Raw genomic sequence first — 20577 nt, 5'->3', positions numbered from 1 at the left:
TTTCTTTGGAACGCTGAATTACGAGAAGTATCAAATCAAGTGAGGACCCGTCGATGGAGCTGTTCTTACTCCGCGAATGGATCCATTATTAGCCGTTCCTCGACCATTCGTCTTGCCGTTGGGTATAAGGCTCGGGCGGCATTGCTCTGCCTGGCAAGCACATATTCAGGAGTCAATTCAGTGAAGCCATTCAGCTTCAGGTCCTTGTGCGCACGTTGTAGACCGAAGACGTGGAGGACATAAGTTGCAGAATAGTTAATGTGCCACTTTGGCCAACGCTGCGGTTCATCGAAGCGGTCGAAGAGGCCTTCCCACGAGTCACTGAGATCCTGGATGGGGCTTTCAGGGTGGATATCGTAGAATCGATTGTACGAAAGAGTGGTAAAGTCTCCTGGGGTGAATGCATCTTGCTCCATGATCAAAACCTCGCCGGGTTGTGGCACTGTTCTCGGAGCAAGATATGTGAGAAGAGTATTGCTGTGGTGTGTCCAGGTGCCGTCATAGGCCAGACTCATTTTCTCAGACCATGTTTCCATCAAGATTGAATCTTTCGTGGCCATATAGGTCCCAGTTTGGATTCTGCTACTTGGCTCTCTTCCAACAATAGCCTTAAACCCAGAGTATCTCAACGGCTTGATGTCACGGAGGGGATGGGCATCCCAATCAAGGTAAACGCCGCCGTACCTCCGCATCATCTGCAGCCTCAAAAAATCAGACTTGTGCTCGATTCCGGTGATTGTCCTGTTCCTACCGGGCACCATGGCTGGCGCGGTGACGTGGTTGATCTCGACGTTCGGCCGATTGGCGATAAGGAGATTCCACTGATCCCGAGGGGTCTCCGCCGCTGGTTCAGGTAGGAACCCGCCCTCTGGAATATCGGTGTGAATGTAAATCTTGTCGGGGTTCCAGTAGATCGAGGCAGCATACAGCGACAGGAAATGCTTGAATTCTAAGCGCGTATTGTCCTTTTTAGGGTTGAGAAGCCAGACATAATGGACGATGTTCGGGATAGGCTCGAATTCGGCATCGACCCGAGTACCTGCCGCAGTTTCAGGACTGGAAGCAACTGCCGAAGCTGCTGTTGTTGTAGCAGCTAGAAGATTCGAAGTCGAAATCTGATAGCCTGAGAACTGGGTGGCGATATAGAGAAGGGCAACCACAACAACCCCAATACCGACGATTTTATGAGAGGCTCTCGGTCGTATCCGAAGGATCATTGGGGAGAGCTTATCGGAGTCCATGACTGATACAAACTGGTATGTTTAGGGTGAAGCGTGCAAGATATCCTTCCGAAATGGAGGGCAGGTGGTTTGGGAGGAGCGTGACACAGCGGTAGAGAAATGTACACACTTGATCGGCTGACAACCGATTTTATTACCACAGCGCATCATCACAGCAGGTTGCGGTCCAACAAGGGTGACCGACCCATCCATACCCCTGAAATCGAGAAAATACGAGTTCATCAAAGCTTTGACGGGTGGCAGGAGCTTGACAGGAGAACTGTGACACGCCACGGTTGAAATCAGATGGCGCTTGAGCTTACGCCTGTGCCGTGTTATGTTCTCGAACAGTTTGGAGACATCAGATTTTGCATACGCATGAATGTCGATCCATAGTTCTCGCATATCGCTCACCTCAAGTTTGACTTGCAGAAGCGAAGACCGCGACACACTGTGGGTAGATGCTCCCGCCCCGCGTCTCGCGATCGAAGGAGGGAGGATCTTGGAGTTGCTGCGTCCAGCATTGCATCGAAGTCTTAGCGGTGATGGATTCGTGTCTCCCAACCTAAACTCGAAGGAATCATGGTATTTCGAGTTTCCTATGATGAAATCATCGGGTGGACCAGGCTTGAGCAGGCTGTCTCCCAAGTCTCCGATCTCTGGTACCTCACAGATCTCCTTAGGTCGGCAACTAAAACAGCCATCCCCAATGCCAAGTCCAAACAGACCGAGGCCTGGCCGATGGCTCGAATGTACTCCGTATTACTTGGTGCCACCCCACTCCTCTGAACTTCAGGTCGGGTACTAGGGATACAAGCTCGTGGAGGGCCATTGGTTCATCCTCTGACACATTGAGATGGACAGCACAGACAATATTACCTGCCATCTTTTCCAACCCAAGCCCCCTGCAGCATGGCCAACTTAGTCGTGGATGGAATTTTATCGATCCAGCCTCGCATGCAAAAGTATCCCACAATGCGTAAATACCGGCTTCAGGGGCCGCTGAAAGGCCACAACCAATTTTAAATGACACGCTTGACAGCAGCCTGGCAACGCAGCCCGACATCCATCAGGTTCTCTCCCCTGATGCTTGTGGTTCCGAACAACACGAGACCGATGGTCTGAGCATCGTAGAAGAAAACACCATGGATGCTCTATATGTATCCTGGGTGACGGCCTCTTCGAAAGCAGGATCACTGCTATCCTTGGCGACCAGATTGCCTGAAAGTCGCCAGAGAGCCTATAGCAGTGATAATGGAGAAGCAAGGCTACACTGCTGTCCCGACGGACTCTGAAGATGATGCAGTAACACCTATGTCTCCCCCAAAACGGGGAGCTGTCCACATCACCTTTCTGCTCCTCTTGTAAGTAGCAGAAGACATTGTCAGAGTGCAGGTTGCGAGTGAAGACATCCTCAGGCTAATATGTACCACCCCAGGTGTTGGGTATGTTTGAGCTCGGGCTTGATCATGTTCAATAAATACATAATTGGCTCACTGGACTTTCGTAAGCACCCTGAACTTACACCTCTCACCAGAGACGCCTATCAAGGCGTCTGTATGACTGAAATCTTGCTAACAGAAGGCTTCCCATAGCATACCGTATGTTACGTGCTTAACGCTGCTGTGTCCAACGGCCCCGTCCCGAGAGCGGAGCCGAACACGAACTGATATCAGTCTTCTCTAGCCACGACGCTTGTATTCTGGCACTGTGTATGCACAATGGCAGCTACGCAGATCATCGCGCGTTTAACAGCTACAATCGATACCGGAAAACAGTTCGGCACTAGTTCCAAGAAGTTCTTCACCGTCATCGTGCCGATTGGCCTCATGTTCACCGGCAGCTTGATCTTCAATAATCTGCCTTACCTTACGCTCAATGTGGCCTTTATTCAGATGATCAAGGTAACCATTCAACTATCGTGGCTGGGTCTATGGAAAATTATACTAATCTTTGCTCCGTGTCCTAGTCACTCGGCCCTGCAACGATAGTCTTTGCACTTTACACACTTCGCCTAGCGACTCCATCTTCCAAGGAGTGTGTCGCCATCAGTTTGATAATTGGGGGCTTCCTACTGTGCATCTTGGGCGAAATCAGATTTTCACTGAAGGGAACGACGTATCAAGTGTTGGGGCTTTTGTTTGAGGCATACCGCGGCGGGTTGACGCAGAAGTGCTTTACCCAGGAGGAGCGGTTAGACCCGCTTGCCTTTCTCTACTATTTTGCCCCAGTATCGACACTCGCGGTTGGAACAGTTGCGGCGGCGACTGAGTGGCAGGGCGATACCTGGGGCCAGACTGGCGAGGTTTGGAGCCATATCCGTGCAGTACACCCAACCATCTTCATCGCAAACGGTGCTATGGCATTTTCCCTCAATATTGTGATCACAGCTCTGGTAAGCGTGTTTCCCATTGTTGTATCGCCCACCGGTTCGGTTCCAATCCATCGAAAACTGACACATATTCTTCTCCCCAACTTTAGCTCAAACGGACCGGTGCGTTGACGATACCATTGCTCGGCCTAGTACGAACTGTTCTGGTCATGGTAGGCTCTGTGTTAGTTTGGAGCACCGTTGTCACACCTCTGCAGATGTTAGGTTTCTTCGTCACCGTCAATGGTCTGGTCTGGTACTATGTACTGAAGGGTCGCAAGAGTTAGACAGAACCATTTTTCGACGGCATTCTGGTCTTCGAGGATGTCAACAGTCTCTTCGCAACCCTGGATATTGCAGCAAGCTGCATCACACAATTCACAGGCTCCACAAGCCAACTTCTGTGTGAATTTCAATGACCGGCAATTCGCTATCCGGCTCGGAATGAGCTTCTGTTGCTGCACAACAGCGCAGCGTCGCCTTTATGGTCGAAATGTCCAACTTACAAATCATCCAGAACCTAGCATTGTTGAACGAATAAGGCGTCGCGCTACCCAGCAAACCCGTCTGCTGTGCCGTCAGTCAAATGAGAAACCCTCTTCGAAAATGCGGTACTCTCTTTTGAGCAAGGGACTCCAGCAAAGGGCGCAAAGGGCGGCCTAGATCATGTTGGGGGATTAATCCAATTAGATGCTAAGGGCTGAGAGGTATCTGACCTTGGACGTGCGGCCTCGACTACTCTTGGAATTCTCAATGCCATTCGCTGCAACAAGACTACCGGGCAAACAGATAAACCCAGTCATGCAGTGACTAACTCGGAAGAGCTTGTTCAGAGGTGGAGACAATGCAATAGGCATTTTCGATCGTTGATGTCATAATAATTGAGCAATGAATAGAACATGGAAAGTGAGACTCTTGCGTAAGAGGCACACCGTCAAGTATCCAACGGCGATATTACTAGTAACTAATTCCGAGCCCAGTCGCTCGTAAATTTTGATAACTTGGCAGGGTCCGTTTGACGACAAGGGGCCCCTTGCAGGTTAGCCTCGCGAGCTCACGATCAAGAGTTTAACAGTTTAGTTCACGGATTGAATTGGCTGATCTGCCACCACGAGTAATAATTGTCAGCAATTGACTGTGAAAGTAATCGAACTGCTCCATATGCGCATAAACTTTGGATTACTCCGATTTGTTATCATAAAAGCACATGAAGCGGCATTTGTTTACCGCTGAGATCCCCAACCCGAGCCAATCATGAGTGCGTTCAGTGGACTTCAAGTTCAATGTGACTGCCTTCGGACCTCGAAAACGAAGATGAGGCAGAGGTGGTACGAGCAGTGCCATTCCGACTGATTGAATCGAGTAAGTCTCTACCCTGGGTCGGATAGATTGATGTGCCGAATGTCTTGTAGGGCGACGAATGAACCACCGATGAGACTTGGAACGAATCTATCAAATGAGGACCGAGGGCGCCGCTTCTGTCCTCTTGTCCCAGATCTGATGTTCAATGCCGCACCGAGATCGTTCGCTTCAATCTCATTACTATTCCCTTTCCATCATCTGCTATTCCGTCTGCCAATTCTCACCTACTAGGCACAAGGTCTTGTAGACATGAGATCGCAACAATGGGTCCTTCGGGGTATGGATGGGATCGAGAGCCTTTTTCTCGAAGAATTCGACGTTCCAGACCCTGGAGACTACGAGATTCAGATCAGGCTGCACGCTGCATCGCTCAACTTCAGAGATTTGAAGGTCGCAAATGTAAGGAAACACCGACCATTATTTACCGTTGAGAAGTCTCAGACTGAGGCGTTGGCTGCAGGGAAAATATATATTGAAGGCCAGAGAAGGGGTTGTGCAAGGGTAAGGATGAGGACCAATTGGGCAAGCCCGGAGCTTTTCTGATGTTGAAGTCTTTTTCAGATCTGACGGTTCCGGCGAAGTCATTCAGACCGGGCCAAAAGTGACACGCTTTGCGGTCGGACAGAGAGTTTCACCTATCTTCCATGGGACTCATCTCTACGGCACCATGAATCTCCAGAACGCGCCATCTCAACTCGGAACGTTCCACGATGGGGCTCTCCGGCAGTATGCCATCTTCAATGAACAGGCCTGCGTGGCAATCCCCGATAATCTATCCTACAGAGAAGCAGCCACCCTTCCGTGCGCTGCATTGACCGCGTGGAATGCCCTGTACGGCGGATCTAGAATCTTAAAGCCCGGAGAGACAGTCTTGACTCAAGGAACCGGTGGAGTAAGTATTTTTGCTCTGCAATTTGCAAAACTCGGCGGAGCTCAAGTCATTGCGACGACAAGTACTGCTGCCAAGGCCGCCAGGCTAAAGGGACTAGGCGCGGACCATGTGATAAACTACAATGAAGATGCTATGTGGGGACAGACAGCCAGAAATTTGTCGTATCGCGGCCTGGGCGTCGATGTTATTGTTGAGATAGGCGGCGGGGGAACCCTACGTCAGTCGAAGCTGGCTGCTGCCATCGGAGCAGAGCTGGCGATGGTTGGTGCTCGTGCTGATGCTAAAGAAGGCCAGATGTCTCCAGAGAGCTATGAAGAGGAGATGATTAACCGTCGAAGGATTTTGGTCGGAAGCCGGCACTTACAGGAGGAGATGAATAGGCTGATTCAGCTATCTGGACTCAAGCCTGTCACTGACGAGAAAGTGTTTTCCTTCGCTGAAGTCAAAGAAGCATACCGCTACTTGCAAGAAGCAAGGCATTTCGGGAAGGTGGTTGTGAATATAATTTAGCCGGGTCAAAGCATAGTCCGCATATCAACCCCGAATGGTATTTCAGCCAGCAGTAATTAAGACTTGGAGAAGATCGTGCTAGATAGACCCTTGGAGCGTCGAGATGCGCTTCTGGTCCTGCGAGACGTATGAATATTTACATTGGCGTTTTTTCCAAGTCTTCGTTTATCTTTGTTATGAATCGAGGGCAAGCAAAATCACATCTTCACCGTCATATGCATTAGTTTGCTTACATATCAATGCAATAAGTGCTACAGCTTGGCACAAGACTTGTGGCCTTTCGTGGAGTCGTGCAAACTGGTCAGCATGCCGTCATCTATTTGCACATCGACGGACCTCGCTCGAATTTTATTTGTACCCGCACGGCTCGCAAAGCGTCGTGGTCATTCAATGCCACGTTGGGCTCAGCAGGAAGTCCACCTACTCTCCTTTGAGCTTATCCTGAGTCACAGAAAAGGCATCTTCCAACAGCTGGTTCTCCTCCTTTACATGGTTGGCCTTGAGCCCAGTGGCTACAGAGGCACTAGGATCTCTGCCAGCATACATGACGTGGCGTCTATTGTGATGTTCTGTCTGGTTTAATAACGTCTCAATGCGAGGTTGTACAAAACTCCAGGCCCCAGCATTGAGAGGTTCTTCTTGACACCAGACAATTGTCTTTGCATTCTTGTAGATGTCCAGGTTTTCTTTCAGTTGAGCCCACGGGAATGGGTTGAGTTGTTCGATACGGGTGATGGCGGTTTTGTTGTGGCCTTTCTCGCCACGGAACTTGTGGAGAGCAGTGTATACTTGACCAGTACACAATACTACGCGGTCGATCTCTTCTGGCCCAGCAATGGATTTACCGTGCTCTGGATCGGGGATGATCCACTTGAAGTGAGAATCTCCAGTAAAATCTTCAATGCTGGAGCGAGCAAGGGGATGGCGCAGAAGCGATTTGGAGAAGAATACGATGAGAGCTAAAGCTTGTTAGCAAAAGATCATAGGATGGGAAGAGGAACTTACGTTTTCTGAACTGTCTGTTCATCTGGCGTCTCAGGATGTGGAAGTAATTTGAAGGTTCGGTCATATAGGCCACCTGCATATTGCAATCTTGATGCTGGCGTTCTAATTTGTCGGCTGAAGGGAAGATGCGAGGCTCTTCGTTGCAAAGTTGCAGGTAACGCTCCACACGGCCTGAAGAATGTTCCGGTCCTTGGCCATCGTAGCCATGGGGGAGTGAACATACGAGGCCAGATCGTTGCAGCCACTTTACTTCACCTGAAGCGATGAATTGATCAATGATACATTGTGCGTTATTTGCGAAGTCGCCAAATTGTGCTTCCCACATGACGAGGGCATTTGGGGAGGATAGGGAATAGCCATACTCGAAGCCGAGGCACCCAAATTCGCTCAATGATGAATTGGAGATGGAGAAGGCTCCTTGTTCTTTTGTCAAGTTATTGAGGGGAGTCCAAGTTTTCTCGGTCTCTTGGTCATGAAGCACGGCATGTCTCTGCGAGAACGTGCCGCGTTCCACATCTTGACCCGACACGCGAACATGGTGACCCTCAAGACAAAGAGATCCAAAAGCGAGTGCTTCAGCGGTGGACCAATCAATGTTCTTGCCTTCGTCAACTGCCTTTTTCCTGCCAGCCAGAATACGTTTGAGGTTCCGGTGAATAGTGAATCCATCTGGGGCTTCGGCGATCTTGGTGCCGACCTCTTTCAAGATTTCCGTAGGCACACCGGTGGGAGGGTGGGGTAGGACCTCGGTGGCAAGCTCCTTGGGCGATTTGAAACCGTTCCAGGCAGACGTAAGCCACTCCTTTCCGGTGGGTTGATAGTCCTTGCTGCGTTCGAAGCTGTCGTTGAGCATTCCCCATACCCATTTTTTGTGTTCATCGATGTCCTCTTTGGTGAATGTGCCTTCGTCAAGTAGTTTCTGGACATACTTGTCAAGTTGTGGGACTTGAGACTCAATGCGCTTGTACATGAGAGGTTGAGTAAAAGACGGTTGGTCGGTCTCATTGTGGCCTTGTTTCCGATAACAGACGATGTCAACAACACAGTCCTTCTTGAAATCAGCTCGCCAATCGGCCGCTAGTTGGCAGACAAAGTTTACGGCCTCGACATCATCACCGTTGACGTGGAAGACGGGAGCGTCGATGGCTTTGGCAATGTCGGAGCAATAGGGTGTGGACCGGGCGAATCGAGGATCGGTGGTGAACCCGATCTGGTTGTTGACGATGATGTGGATAGTGCCGCCGGTAGAATAGGCTGGGAGGGCATGGAAGCCCATAGTCTCATATACAACGCCCTGTGCGGCGAATGCAGCATCACCATGCAGCAAGACACCCATGGCAGTTTTATGTGTAGTTTCATCGTCGTTGTAATGCTGAATAGCGCGGGTTTTGCCCAAGACGACTGGATCTTCAGCTTCTAAGTGGGAAGGGTTGGCAACTAGTGAAAGCTGAACGCGCTTTCCCGACGGAGTCGGTCGCTCGAAATTCATGCCAAGATGGTATTTGACGTCTCCGGAACCCTCATCCGCGGCCTCGGAGGTACCCGAGAACTCACTGAAGATGGACTCATTTGGTTTGCGAACGACGTTGCTCAAGACGTTGAGTCTTCCTCGATGAGGCATGCCGATGATGATGTCTTTGATGCCATAGTCGACGCTTCGGTCAATCATGGCTTTCATGCCGGGTACGAGTGTCTCACAGCCCTCCAGGCCAAAGCGCTTGTCATTAGGGTATTTTGTGGCAAGGAAGGTCTCAAAGCTCGAACTCCAGATCAGTCTATCAAGGATGCGGCGCTTGTCATCGGTAGAATATTTGAAGGGAGTGGGTACTTCCACGCGGTTCCTGATCCAGTCGCACTGCTCGCGGTCTGGGATGTGGATGTATTCGACACCATAGCTCCCGCAATACAGTCTCTCACAAGCTGCGATGATGTCTCGGAGAGTCATCTTTTGCCGATCTTCTGTCGCGAATCTCGGTAAGATACCGGGGCCGAGAGAAAATTCTTGGTCGAGATCTTTCTCGGTGAAACCATAGTGGTCGAGTTCCAGCTCTTTTGGTCTACGAAGCCCGAATGCTTCAGCCTCGCCTCTAATGCCTAAGGGATCCGTCTTCGCTTTGTGATGACCGGTAGATTGGTATGCTCGAACGAGTAACTGAACTTTTAAATGGTTGGTAACATCTGGATCTCCAGCGGTGACAGTGGCCGGGGACATGGTGGCAGCACCGTCGGCTTGGGAGATGAGGCCTGGAGGAGGCTGGAAGGCCCGGGAGGTGGGCATTGTGCCATCCTCCATATTGCGGAAGTAGGCTTGCCAGGAAACATGAACGGAGGTCGGATCGTGCTTCCACGAGAGGTACATCTCGTCGATGTAGTTGGCGGTGTTGCCTTGTAGGAAGGAATCATTGGGGTCCTAGCAGTCAATCAGCTTTAGGGAGCTTGATTCCAAAATCATGGGACTTACCACGCCCTTGTTGGAATCCTCCGCTGCAATGGCATAGTTTCTGCGCTGCGCTGAGCCAGTGGTCATGACGGACAGAGGCTTTTTCCCAGCCACCAATGCATTCTGCCGGGCAGCACTGATACGCTGTAGATGGCAAGAGGTAGAAAGGCATCTGGCCGATCTGGCCGCTCTCATCGGCAGCTTGCCAGCGGCGCAGCGATACATGTTTGGTTGGGTTTAAGGTCAAGTCGAGCTAAAGATATAGCGAATGATCCATAGGAAATGCAAAGGAGAATACAGACAGCCCACGCGAACCACCGTGGAGGGGAAGAGAGAGGTTTGCAGGGGAAGCAACGCGAAATTGAAGGATCAGGTCAGAGAGAACCTCGAGTGGTAAGAGAAATAGAGATGGACCTACAGCTGTGTGTCCAGCTTCACTGGAATCGAAATCGATGCTGGACCGAGTACGGAGCAGCAGAAGCCGCGACTCGCAAGGGGTGGGCAGGGTGGCCGGGTGGCAGGGCAGGTGCAAGGACAAGGAGCACGTCACATGCAAAGTCACATGTCAACCCGAGTTGGCACTTGGGTGAGGCATTTGTCGGGCCTAGGACGGGAGTGGTTTAGTTGGACAAAGACAGAACCAGTGGCAGTGGCGCGGCTGCAGTCGTAGTTGCAGTGCGGAGAAGGAGCGCGGCAAACACGCTCAGGGCCTGGCGAGGAGTTCACTTCCAACCAACCAACTGGCCTCGTTCGTTTCTGCCGTCGTTTCAAATAACCCCATCCACCAATATCTACCAACAGGGTCTCGGGACGGAGTACTCGTCCTGTAACTGGCATAGAAGGAGGTGTTCACCCAGTTAGGGGCACAATGTCGGTTACATATTCAAATTCTATAGGGGGTATCATTTCAATCAGCTCGAGGGGCTTGCTTTTTGGTGCCGTGCTTGTGCTTTAGATCCTGCTCTTCAAATCCTGTCTCCTGCTAGATACTCACGGTCGATGAGCTCATCCCCCCCCTCCTCGTCTGTGCGTCTCCTCTCAAGCACCCATCTTCCATCAATATCTCGCTGATAGCTAACGCTGTCCGCTCCACTGCTGGTCCGGCTGTGGTGTCCTTTTCGTCGGTCACTGGTGGCAGCTGGCGACGACGGCATCTCTTCTCGAGAAGTGTACGAGTTTGGCGCCGTTGACTTCTTCCGGGGGGTATTCTGCGTCAAAGTGGGTCGATCTGCTTCCTCTTCCTCCTCCTCAGACTCCGGAATACCTGCAGCGGGTGAGTGTTGGCCATGCATCGTTGACGACATTCTCGCTGAATTGAAGTCAGAGTGCGAAAACGCGTGATGTGATACATGCGCCAGAGGGGAAGTCACAGCATGTGAGCCTCCAGCACTGTTGAGACTTGATGAGCTGCCGCCGAAGGCTCTTCCCCGTAACCTCATCAACGCAGTAAAAGTCATGTCATCATCGTATCCCGGGGAGTCAAGCTCAAGCAGTTGAGCAATCCCGGGACTGGGTATAGATTGTGCTGATACTGGGATCCCTCCTGGCATCTGCAAGGATACCACGGAGTTCCGTGTGCTCCATTCACTGCGCTCCGTGATCGGTGTTAGACTGGGCTCCTGAAAGTTCGCTTTGCCGCTGTGGCTTCTTTTGACTCCGTGGGATCCTCGCTCTGCAAAGTATCCACCATTGATGAGCTCAGAATTGCCCTTTGCATGCGAGTGTGCGTAGAACCCGAATTCTTGTCCGTAGAATCCATCTTCGTCGTTCTCCAGCGCTTCTGCATTGGCCTCTGCGATCATAGGGTCATCCTCAAGGTCATCCTCAAAGGGGAACCCATCGTCCTCAGCAATGGCCGAATGGTAATTAAACCCAAAACGACTATCGTCCGAGATGATCCCGTGGTGACTATTTCCGTAGGACGGACAGGTGTCATCGGACGTTTGGCTAAAGCTGACTTTTCGATCGAATCGGCCATTCGCCGCTGCTTGATTCGCCGCAAAGGCAAGCGCATCATGATAAGCCGCAAGATTCGTCTCCGTAAGCCCTGCAACCGAGCCGTGCCCAAAGCTAGATTGGCTCACCTGGCGCGGCTTGGCAAAGCCTTCGGATTCAGAATCGCCCCGGTAACGCTTCTGCTCGTCAGGAAAGCCTTGTGTGGAATTACTCTCTTGATTCGTGGGCCGAGTCTGCCCATCCAGCGCACCGCTCGCTTTAACAGCCTCGAATCTGCGAGCATTCTCTGCAGGGATGTCACGGATCTTGCCCGTTCCATCATCATCAAAGATCTGCTCGTCAAACACAGTGTCGGTTGGGGGAACATCGAGATCTCCAAATTCGCCATCGTCAAAGTAGAGGTCATCGTCGTCGAACACCTGCGCATGTGGCCGAGAGACTTGTTGCGAACGCCGCCTCCCACGAACCACCTCGCCCGCACTAATGCCCAGGCCTCCAATCATGGAGAGCTTGTTAATATCAAGCTCTTCATCCTTGTGATCGTCATTAGGATGCACGCTGTGCGAAAAGTCTCTCGAATCTGCGATTCCTATGGCAAATCCCTCATGATCTCGAGGTGTGGGTTGTGAGCCGTTATTGGGGCTGGTGGGACTGAAGGTCATAGATTGCGGTGTGAAGTGGAAGCCTTGCAATGACTGTCGGTGCAAGGTCGTAGTCTTGATTACAGGTACCTCTGGCAATGGTGCGCTTGGGGGTGGATACTTGGGTGCAAGTGCATTAAAGCGAGTGTCAGAGATGTTAGTATCAGGTCCGCTGTCATCAACCGGCGCATACTTCGGGACCAGGGTGTTGCTGGTGGCATGATTGGAACCAAAACCGTCATCCTCCAGCGTGTATTTGGGCGCAAGGGGATCGCCTGGGTGAATGCCAGACTCGAAACCATCATCATCCACCGGGCCATATTTTGCCACCAGGGCATTACTTAGGACGACATCAGAGTCAAAACCATCATCTTCGCCATATAGATCAGCATTGAAGCTCGGGATTTCCTCCTCCAGTCCATCGTCTGCATCGAAATCATAATTGGCATACTCATCGTCCTCTTCTTCAATATCTTTGCCCGTGGATTTCTGAAGTGCTGCGTGTTGTTTGTGCTTTTCTTCCAACAACTTCTCCTGCGCCGATGATCCCGATCCGCCGATTTGAAAGCTAAAACGAGAAGACGTGCTTGTCATGTGTTTAGGAAGCGCTGCTGGAGGTGGCGGGTCGAACTTTGGTGAAGGTGTCCGTTTGGGAGGAGGCGTCGGAGGCGGTGGTGATGGTTCCGCTTGAGGTATGGAAGGGAATTTCTCCTTATCTTGGGGCGAGTATTTCAAACCTAAATCCGACTGCGGCAGCGCCATCGGCAGCTTTTTGGCGAAGGGTGGAACGTTGGCTGGATCTTGAACTTCGTGGGCAATGTTAAAGGCAGATATATTATGCAGATAGCCAGTCCGATCAGGCTGCAAAGCTGGACGATCATCTTGGAAATGCTCTTTGAACATGGGACTATGGGTGTGAGTTGGGGTACTAGTCAACGGGGCGAGTCTGCCACTGGGGAGGTCGTTTGGGCGACCGGGATCTGAGCCGGCCCCGGAGCGTAGAGCTGGTGAATCGATCAAGCCAATGTCGTTCTGGGAATACTGTCTTCGAGATCGCGGCGCGGAGAAATCATGGACCACCTTACCCCGAATGCTAGGGTCGAAGTTGTCAGGCATGGCCGGAACCGAGAGAGTCTTGATAGTCAGATTGACGTCCTCGAGCTTCTGATTCTGAGACGAACGCCGACGTGCCAGCAAACTCATAGGATTCAAGAGATTCAATCTGCTTTTCTTTCCAGTGGTGTTCTTGAGGTGGGTTGGATCATCACTAGTGCGATCAGACAGTTGGGTGGAGAAGCTATAGTTTCGCAAGTTCGGAGATGATGCATTGTCTGCGGGCTTTGCTAGAAGCTCAAAAGAACGTCCTTCTCGATAATCGCCAAACGAAGATTGGGAGGTCACGGGAGAGGGCCTGGACGAGACTTCTGGGGGATTCGGAGCAAGCCTTGAGTTGGAAATGGTATGCTTTGCTTCAACAACATCGCTTGTGGCAGGACGGGTATCATCACTGGAGAGTCGGTATCTCGGCCTTCCACCATCTTCCAATGCTCTTGGATAGGACTGCTGCTCGATCACAGGCGGCCGTGCACCGGGAGAGCCAACGGACTGGGAATGATAGCCATCGGAATAAGCCGAGGCGAGGTGGAGGTTGATGGTCGGGCTGTCTGAATCATCGGTGGCAGAAGCGCCTTCACCAGGGCTAAGGACATCGCTGTGCCTGTTCGGTCGGTCTCGGTCTTGGAATCGTCTTGCGAAGGAAGGAGAGGTGGGTGAGATCTGATCGGATCTTCGTCGGTGACGATGCAGCGGTATCCTATTGTTACTCATTCTGCGAGTAGAGCGATACGCTCACCGAGCAGTAGCCCCCAGTCTGCGTTGCATACCAAGATGCTATGAGGCTATGTAAAGCGCATGGCTACAGACAAGCCGTTGCAGATACGTCCGCGGGCTGATCGGGGTCGATTGCAAGGTGCGGGAGGTGTTGAAGAATAGCCGCGATGGAAAAGAGGTCGCTGTCGTTAATGGCGATGATATGTCGGTACCAGGGAACGGAGGGGCTATCGGGATGAGATCTGGATATGGACACGGGGAATGTTTGTTGTTGATGGATTGAGACAAGTTGAGTATCACAGGGTGGTCCTGTCGAGTTGTCGGGATCACAAGTCAGGCCCACGTTTTGGATCAGGATCAGGATCAGGACGAGGACGAGAACGTGGAGCAGATGGCAGATGTGGACGAATGATGGATGAGAATCACATTCATCCAATGAATGGGGTGAAAGTGGAAGGGGACGCGCACTGTTATCCGAGCCACAGGACGCCATGCCCGAACGGGCCCGAGGGCCCGGCGGCTCGAGATTAGGTAAGGTACGGAGGTCAAGCTGCCTGGGTGGCGCCTACTTTCAGGTCTACCTAGACAGCTCAGTCCCCAGTGGTTAGGCCCTTAGGCACTTGAACTTCTCGAGTTACGTACGACTCACGCGTAGCTGGTCCAAGCCGATATACAGAGGACGGTGAACCATGAATGGCTGTTCCCGAGCAACGATTGCGCCGCATTGGATACAGTCCTCAATAGTTCGCGCGTCTATACACTTTAGGTCCGTAGTTCGTACAATAATATGTAGTATGTGCTAACTAGGTATCTCGAAATCTACACCTCCTTCTCGCCATCACCATCACCTATAGAATAATATCTGGAAGCAAGCCTTTGCTTCCACAGATCGACTGTTCCAGTTCTGCGTCACTGACTCACTCTGGGCTCCAGGGTCGAGGGCGTTAGGGCCCCGGCGGAAGGTTCTTCCGCTTCCCACGTCCACCTGGTCGCCCCGGAAAGCCTCGTTGAGCTATCGGTCCAAGCCCTACCAAGCTGGCCCAAGCATTGAAAATTCCCATCCCCTCATTCGCCTGAATTGACATCGTTCAAGGAGAGTGGCACCTTCATCCCGTGATGGTGCTGACAGTATGTTGAGGGGGTGGAGGTACCGCTCAGCAACGCCATGTTCAGACTGGGGCGACGGACAGTTCTTAAGCTCTACGGGGGTACGAAAGCTGTACCTAAGAATGAATTGCTGACCGCTTCAGTCCTATTTTCACCGCTTCGTGCGACTGCTCATACCTCAATGCCCCTCACTGCCACCCTCACGCACTCTCGCCCTCTCGCCTATGCGCACGTAGCCCCCCTCTCGTAGAGGTTTCTGATAGGCATTGCCTCGGAATAAACCGTGTGACTGCCACTGCGGCTTGTCCTCCAATTTCAGATATAACCTTCTAGCCTTCGGGGATTCGACCATATTGTGACGTTGGTATTCTCCCTCCCCCCTCAGACCCTATTGTCTTCCACGATGAACTGCCCTTCGCGCCCAGATAACATCGAGGGTCATCCGGACTGGAATCAGAACCCTCGTGACTTGTCCTCGGATCTGACCACCAGGGCCGATCTCAATGGCATTGTGAATCTCAGAGAACAACGAGAAAACGAATCAAGTCTTAGCAACGACCAGCAAGAACAAACCAATGTTAACCCTACTGATAAGGCCGAGTCACCTGTGGCCGGTCTCGAATCCCCGCCCAATGTCAAGGTTGATCCCATGAAGCAGGAGAATCCTACCGCAACCACGGAAGGTCTTGCAACATCTGCCTTTCAACCACATTCTGCACGATCGCCTATGAAGTCGCGCGGACCAGTCTTTGTTCTCAACAAGGTCATCACCACCCTCCGAAAGTATCTCAAGTTTGTCGGGCCCGGCTTCCTCATTGCCGTTGCGTACATTGATCCCGGAAACTACGCCACCGATGTCGAAGCTGGTGCAGCCACCCAATTTCGGCATCTTTTCATTATCTTGATGTCCAATCTCTTTGCTATCTTCTTGCAGTCTCTATGCATCAAGTTGGGGAGCGTCACCGGCTTGAACCTCGCAGAAAACTGCAGGAAATACCTTCCCAGGTGGCTCACCATCACTCTATATCTCTTTGCCGAGTCTGCCATCATCGCCACTGACATTGCCGAGGTGAGCTGAGCTGAGCTGAGCTGGGCTGAACCGAGCCGGTCCTTTTCTGTCATGATATTGATACTCATCTCTTCTAGGTCATCGGTTCTGCAATTGCTTTGAATCTCCTGTTCAAGATCCCTCTGGTAGCAGGATGTGCGATCACACTCGTCGACGTTCTCGTCCTGTTGCTGTTCTACAGACCCGACGGGTCGATGGTCCGCTTACGTCTGTTCGAGTACTTCGTCATGACTCTAGTTCTGGGCGTCATGGTATGCTTCTGCATCCAATTGACTTTCATTGAAGACACTACAGTAGGAGAGGTTTTCAAGGGGTACCTTCCGTCATCTGCGATCGTTGAAGGAAATGGTATCTACCTCTCATGCGGCATCATCGGTGCTACAGTCATGCCTCATTCCATCTTCCTTGGCTCTGGAGTAGTCCAGCCACGATTGAAGCAATTCGATCGACAGAACGGCCACGTTTCTCTGGCCGAGGACTCTGAGGACGAAGAGGAGAAATACGTACCCTCAATTTATGCCATCAAGGCGTGCCTCAAATACTCTGTCGTGGAACTAGCCACGTCGCTCTTCACTTTTGCCCTGTTCATCAACTCTGCAATTCTCATTGTGTCAGGCGCATCCCTCTATCCCAAGACAGAAGCTACAGATGCTGATCTTTTCGGTATTTACGACCTCCTCAATCAGAATCTCTCCAAGGTCGCCGGTACCCTGTTTGCTATCGCCCTCCTCCTGTCTGGTACGTCCGCCGGGATAGTCTGCACCATGGCTGGGCAGATGGTATCAGAAGGCATGCTCCACTGGACTTTGAAGCCTTGGTTGCGAAGGTTGATCACAAGAGCCATCAGCATCATCCCTAGTATCATCATTGCCGCAGCCATCGGCAGAGAAGGTTTGAACCAAGCCTTAACAGCAAGTCAAGTCTGCTTGAGCGTTATCCTGCCCTTTGTTACCGCTCCGTTGATTTGGTTCACCTGTCGAAGCCACATCATGACCGTTCGAACTTTTCAGGGTGAACAAAGTGGACAAAATGTTAACATGCGGAATAACTGGCTGACTTCTGCTCTCGCCATCACCATTTGGCTTGTGCTAGTGGTGATGAATGTGGCGCTGTTGGTTCTTGTTGGCCTTGGAAAGGCCTAGAGGGGCCCATAATGGTTGTCAAGGAACAGAGGAACAAATTCCAATTGGAGGATGGATGCGATGAAACCTCGGGATAGAAGCATCGATTAGATGTTGGGGGGATGGGGGTTGGAGGAAGCAGAACCCTGGCAAAGGACAGAGATTTCAAGTGGTAGGAAGATTGGTGGACTCGAGCGTTGGTAAATTGATCAAACAGGGTAGACTGGCATATATATGGATCGGTAGAAAAGTCGCGCGATTAGGCGTCAACAGGAGAAGCGTCCATATCCGCTGTTGTCGGCCTTTTCATTTTCTGCAGAGCTTCCTCGCTCAGCTTTCCTGCCTCCTCCTTTGTGGCGTCCGGTAGTTGAGCTAGGTTTCCGATTTTGCTGAAAAACCAAGCGCGAAACTGTCAAGCACGGATGTCAGTTCCATGGGACGAAATGGACAGAAATATGCTCTTAGGCAAGCTTACCCCATCGAATGGCGTTCCCTGGCCGTGTGCCGGCTCACAGATGAAGATGAAATAGATCAGCGTGAATGTAATCAGGGTTTGCTGGAGAATCTTGATGCTCTTATTCCATGTTGGCCTGGCCCATTTCAAGGCCGCTCGACGGCGGTAGACCTTCTCGAAGTGAAATTGCTGTTTCGAATCCAAATCACGGAAGTCAGGTGGCCATTTCTTGCGCGCGCGGTACGGGTTTGTTGCGATATGAATGGGTGCGGGCTTGTAAACGGCTTTTGGCTGCCATCCGAACAGCATTTTCACCCACGTCGTAAATGTCAACTTGACACCCGGAATCTCCATCGGGGGGGTGCGTGCGCGTGGATGCGCATAGAGAGGGCTTTCGCCTGGAAGAGAGTGGCTCCGTAGCAAAGGGGAGCGAGGAGCGGACGGTGAGGCTTCGTTCTTGTTATTCTGGGAGGGGAATTGGCGGGTGAAGTTGGAGGGCGCATATGATGGGGGTGAGGAGGTATCAGAAGCATAACGAATCGTCCTGGGTGACTGAGACTGCCAGGGTCGACGACAGCGAGGGAGCGCCGCTTGCATCGCTTTCGCCAGCGAAGCCATCATCGACGGATATATTGCAACCCGGTGGAAATGAGGACCCCATATGGAATATGGAAGCGATAGAACCTACCAAATGTTCGATGATGTGAACTGAGCTTCGGATTATTATCTTTCCGTCCCACCACGCTCGGGACCTAGACACGTGCAGCTCCATCACATGACTGTGACGGGCCTTGCCATCTCGTACCTCGTTCCTCGTATTCCAGAAACCCTACTAATTTTAATCTCAGAGATGAGGTCATGCGTTTGCAGCATTCCCATTCGCACATGCCTCGGCCTGAGTGTTGTTTTGAGGCTGCGAACACGTGGGAATAACTGCACCGACGTGCCCGACACATCTTTCCCTGCGATCATAAATCAGATTGGTCCTGTTCTTCTTCTTCCTCCTTCTCACCGTCATTCATAGTTGAAAACAGTAAAGGCCACCGAAGGGTTTTTTCAACTGTGTGTACTACTTTCATCCAGACGTCCTTTCCCAACAAGCCAAGTCAAAATGGCACAAGGTCAGCTGCTGTATCCAATCGTCTCAACTTTGTAATTCTAAGCTGACATGTGCAAAAGCTCCCAATAAAGCCCAGGAGCGTCTTTCTCAGGTTTCCAGCCAACTCGCAGGCTCCGACCCGCGGCAGTCAGTCCTGGCTAAGTCCTCAGATGATGTTGTTGTCACCTGCGCCCTCCGTACCCCCTTCACCAAAGGGGGCAAAGGTCTTCTGAAAGACACTGCCGCTGCCGACTTGCTGGCTCTTACCTTGAAGAACCTCATTTCCAAATCCAAAATCGACCCATCTCTTGTTGAAGATATCGCTACTGGTTGCGTCCTGGCCCCTGGGGGTGGTGCTACGGAGTACCGTGCTGCGGCACTTGTCGCTGGCTTCCCAGAGTCTACAGCGGTCAAGTCTCTCAATCGCCAATGCTCTTCAGGCTTACAAGCTGTCGTGGACATTGCGCATGCTATCAAAGCTGGTCAGATCGAGATTGGTATTGGCTCTGGTGTTGAAAGCATGTCCAGCCAATATGGACCCGGCGCAGTTACCGAGTTCTCTGATCTACTGGAGAACCATCTCCAAGCGTCGAATTGCAAAGTCCCTATGGGTGTTTTATCCGAACAAATGGCCAAGGACAGAAAGATTACCCGGATCGATCAAGACACATTTGCCGCATCCTCATATCAGAAGGCACTGAAGGCGCAAGAAGCAGGTCTATATGACGAAGAGATCGCCCCGATCACCGTGAGATACACAGACCCAAAAACTGAAGAAGAAAAGACTGTGACGGTGAGTCAGGATGATGGCGTTCGACCCGGTATCACAACGGAGTCTCTCTCGAAAATCCGTGCAGCTTTTGCCAAAGATGGAACCATTCACGCTGGCAACGCTAGCCAAGTCTCCGACGGTGCCGCTGCCGTGCTCCTGATGAAGCGAAGTACCGCGGAGCGTCTAGGGCAGCCAATTCTGGGCAAATTCGTCGCAAGCTCCGTTGTGGGAGTGCCTCCTTTGCTCATGGGCATTGGTCCCTGGAAAGCGATTCCTGTGGCATTGCAGAAAGCTGGCTCTGGGTTGTCCCCTGAACATGTCGACATCTTCGAGATAAATGAAGCATTTGCCAGCCAGGCAGTTTGGTGTGTCAAGGAGCTTGGTATACCTTTTGAGAAAGTGAACCCCAAGGGCGGTGCTATCGCCTTTGGCCATCCCCTCGGTTGCACCGGTGCGCGCCAAGTTAGCACCCTGTTCACCGAACTGAAACGTACAGGGAAGAAAGTTGGGGTTACTAGTATGTGTGTTGGGACAGGAATGTGAGTCTCGGGCCATCATCTGCACTTTTGTTCTCTCCTGGCGCGCCTTTACTAATCTGAAATCTTGATAGGGGCATGGCTGCTGTTTGGGTGGCTGAGTGAGGATGTCAATATCGACTTCCAGCTGAAGCGGTGGTGGGTTATTTGCACTCTGAACCATTGTACGGAAAAGAGGAACATGCAAGGACA

The 20577-nt window shown here is 51.6% G+C and overlaps 8 protein-coding genes across 8 annotated transcripts; 4 read left to right on the top strand and 4 right to left on the bottom strand.

Moving 5' to 3' along the window:
• Window positions 1-65: 65 nt before the first annotated feature.
• A1O9_09408 (uncharacterized protein) lies at window positions 66-1241 on the bottom strand (the record flags this gene model as incomplete). Its single annotated transcript, XM_013401378.1, has 1 exon — window positions 66-1241. One exon carries the CDS (start codon window positions 1239-1241, stop codon window positions 66-68), a length of 1176 nt encoding a protein of 391 aa, XP_013256832.1.
• Window positions 1242-2941: 1700 nt separating this feature from the next.
• Window positions 2942-3878, top strand: A1O9_09407 (uncharacterized protein; the record flags this gene model as incomplete). The annotated part of the gene is made up of 3 exons (XM_013401377.1): window positions 2942-3124; window positions 3190-3615; window positions 3702-3878. The coding sequence occupies 3 exons, from the start codon at window positions 2942-2944 to the stop codon at window positions 3876-3878; spliced, it is 786 nt and encodes a 261-aa protein (XP_013256831.1).
• Window positions 3879-5620: 1742 nt separating this feature from the next.
• Window positions 5621-6355, top strand: A1O9_09406 (uncharacterized protein; the record flags this gene model as incomplete). The annotated part of the gene is made up of 1 exon (XM_013401376.1): window positions 5621-6355. One exon carries the CDS (start codon window positions 5621-5623, stop codon window positions 6353-6355), a length of 735 nt encoding a protein of 244 aa, XP_013256830.1.
• A 420-nt stretch (window positions 6356-6775) lies between these two features.
• A1O9_09405 (oxoglutarate dehydrogenase (succinyl-transferring), E1 component) lies at window positions 6776-10025 on the bottom strand (the record flags this gene model as incomplete). Its single annotated transcript, XM_013401375.1, has 3 exons — window positions 6776-7314; window positions 7361-9770; window positions 9822-10025. 3 exons carry the CDS (start codon window positions 10023-10025, stop codon window positions 6776-6778), a joined length of 3153 nt encoding a protein of 1050 aa, XP_013256829.1.
• A 740-nt stretch (window positions 10026-10765) lies between these two features.
• Window positions 10766-14224, bottom strand: A1O9_09404 (uncharacterized protein; the record flags this gene model as incomplete). Its single annotated transcript, XM_013401374.1, has 1 exon — window positions 10766-14224. One exon carries the CDS (start codon window positions 14222-14224, stop codon window positions 10766-10768), a length of 3459 nt encoding a protein of 1152 aa, XP_013256828.1.
• Window positions 14225-15737: 1513 nt separating this feature from the next.
• A1O9_09403 (manganese transporter) lies at window positions 15738-17545 on the top strand (the record flags this gene model as incomplete). Its single annotated transcript, XM_013401373.1, has 2 exons — window positions 15738-16403; window positions 16481-17545. The coding sequence occupies 2 exons, from the start codon at window positions 15738-15740 to the stop codon at window positions 17543-17545; spliced, it is 1731 nt and encodes a 576-aa protein (XP_013256827.1).
• Window positions 17546-17783: 238 nt separating this feature from the next.
• On the bottom strand, window positions 17784-18332 carry A1O9_09402 (uncharacterized protein; the record flags this gene model as incomplete). Its single annotated transcript, XM_013401372.1, has 2 exons — window positions 17784-17933; window positions 18000-18332. 2 exons carry the CDS (start codon window positions 18330-18332, stop codon window positions 17784-17786), a joined length of 483 nt encoding a protein of 160 aa, XP_013256826.1.
• Window positions 18333-19089: 757 nt separating this feature from the next.
• Window positions 19090-20392, top strand: A1O9_09401 (acetyl-CoA acyltransferase; the record flags this gene model as incomplete). The annotated part of the gene is made up of 2 exons (XM_013401371.1): window positions 19090-19099; window positions 19158-20392. The coding sequence occupies 2 exons, from the start codon at window positions 19090-19092 to the stop codon at window positions 20390-20392; spliced, it is 1245 nt and encodes a 414-aa protein (XP_013256825.1).
• Window positions 20393-20577: the final 185 nt, after the last annotated feature.

This window comes from Exophiala aquamarina (genome assembly GCF_000709125.1).
Source record: "Exophiala aquamarina CBS 119918 chromosome Unknown aczIA-supercont1.10, whole genome shotgun sequence".
In the NCBI taxonomy this organism is placed as follows: domain Eukaryota; kingdom Fungi; phylum Ascomycota; class Eurotiomycetes; order Chaetothyriales; family Herpotrichiellaceae; genus Exophiala; species Exophiala aquamarina.
This window is presented reverse-complemented; position numbering and strand designations above follow the sequence as displayed.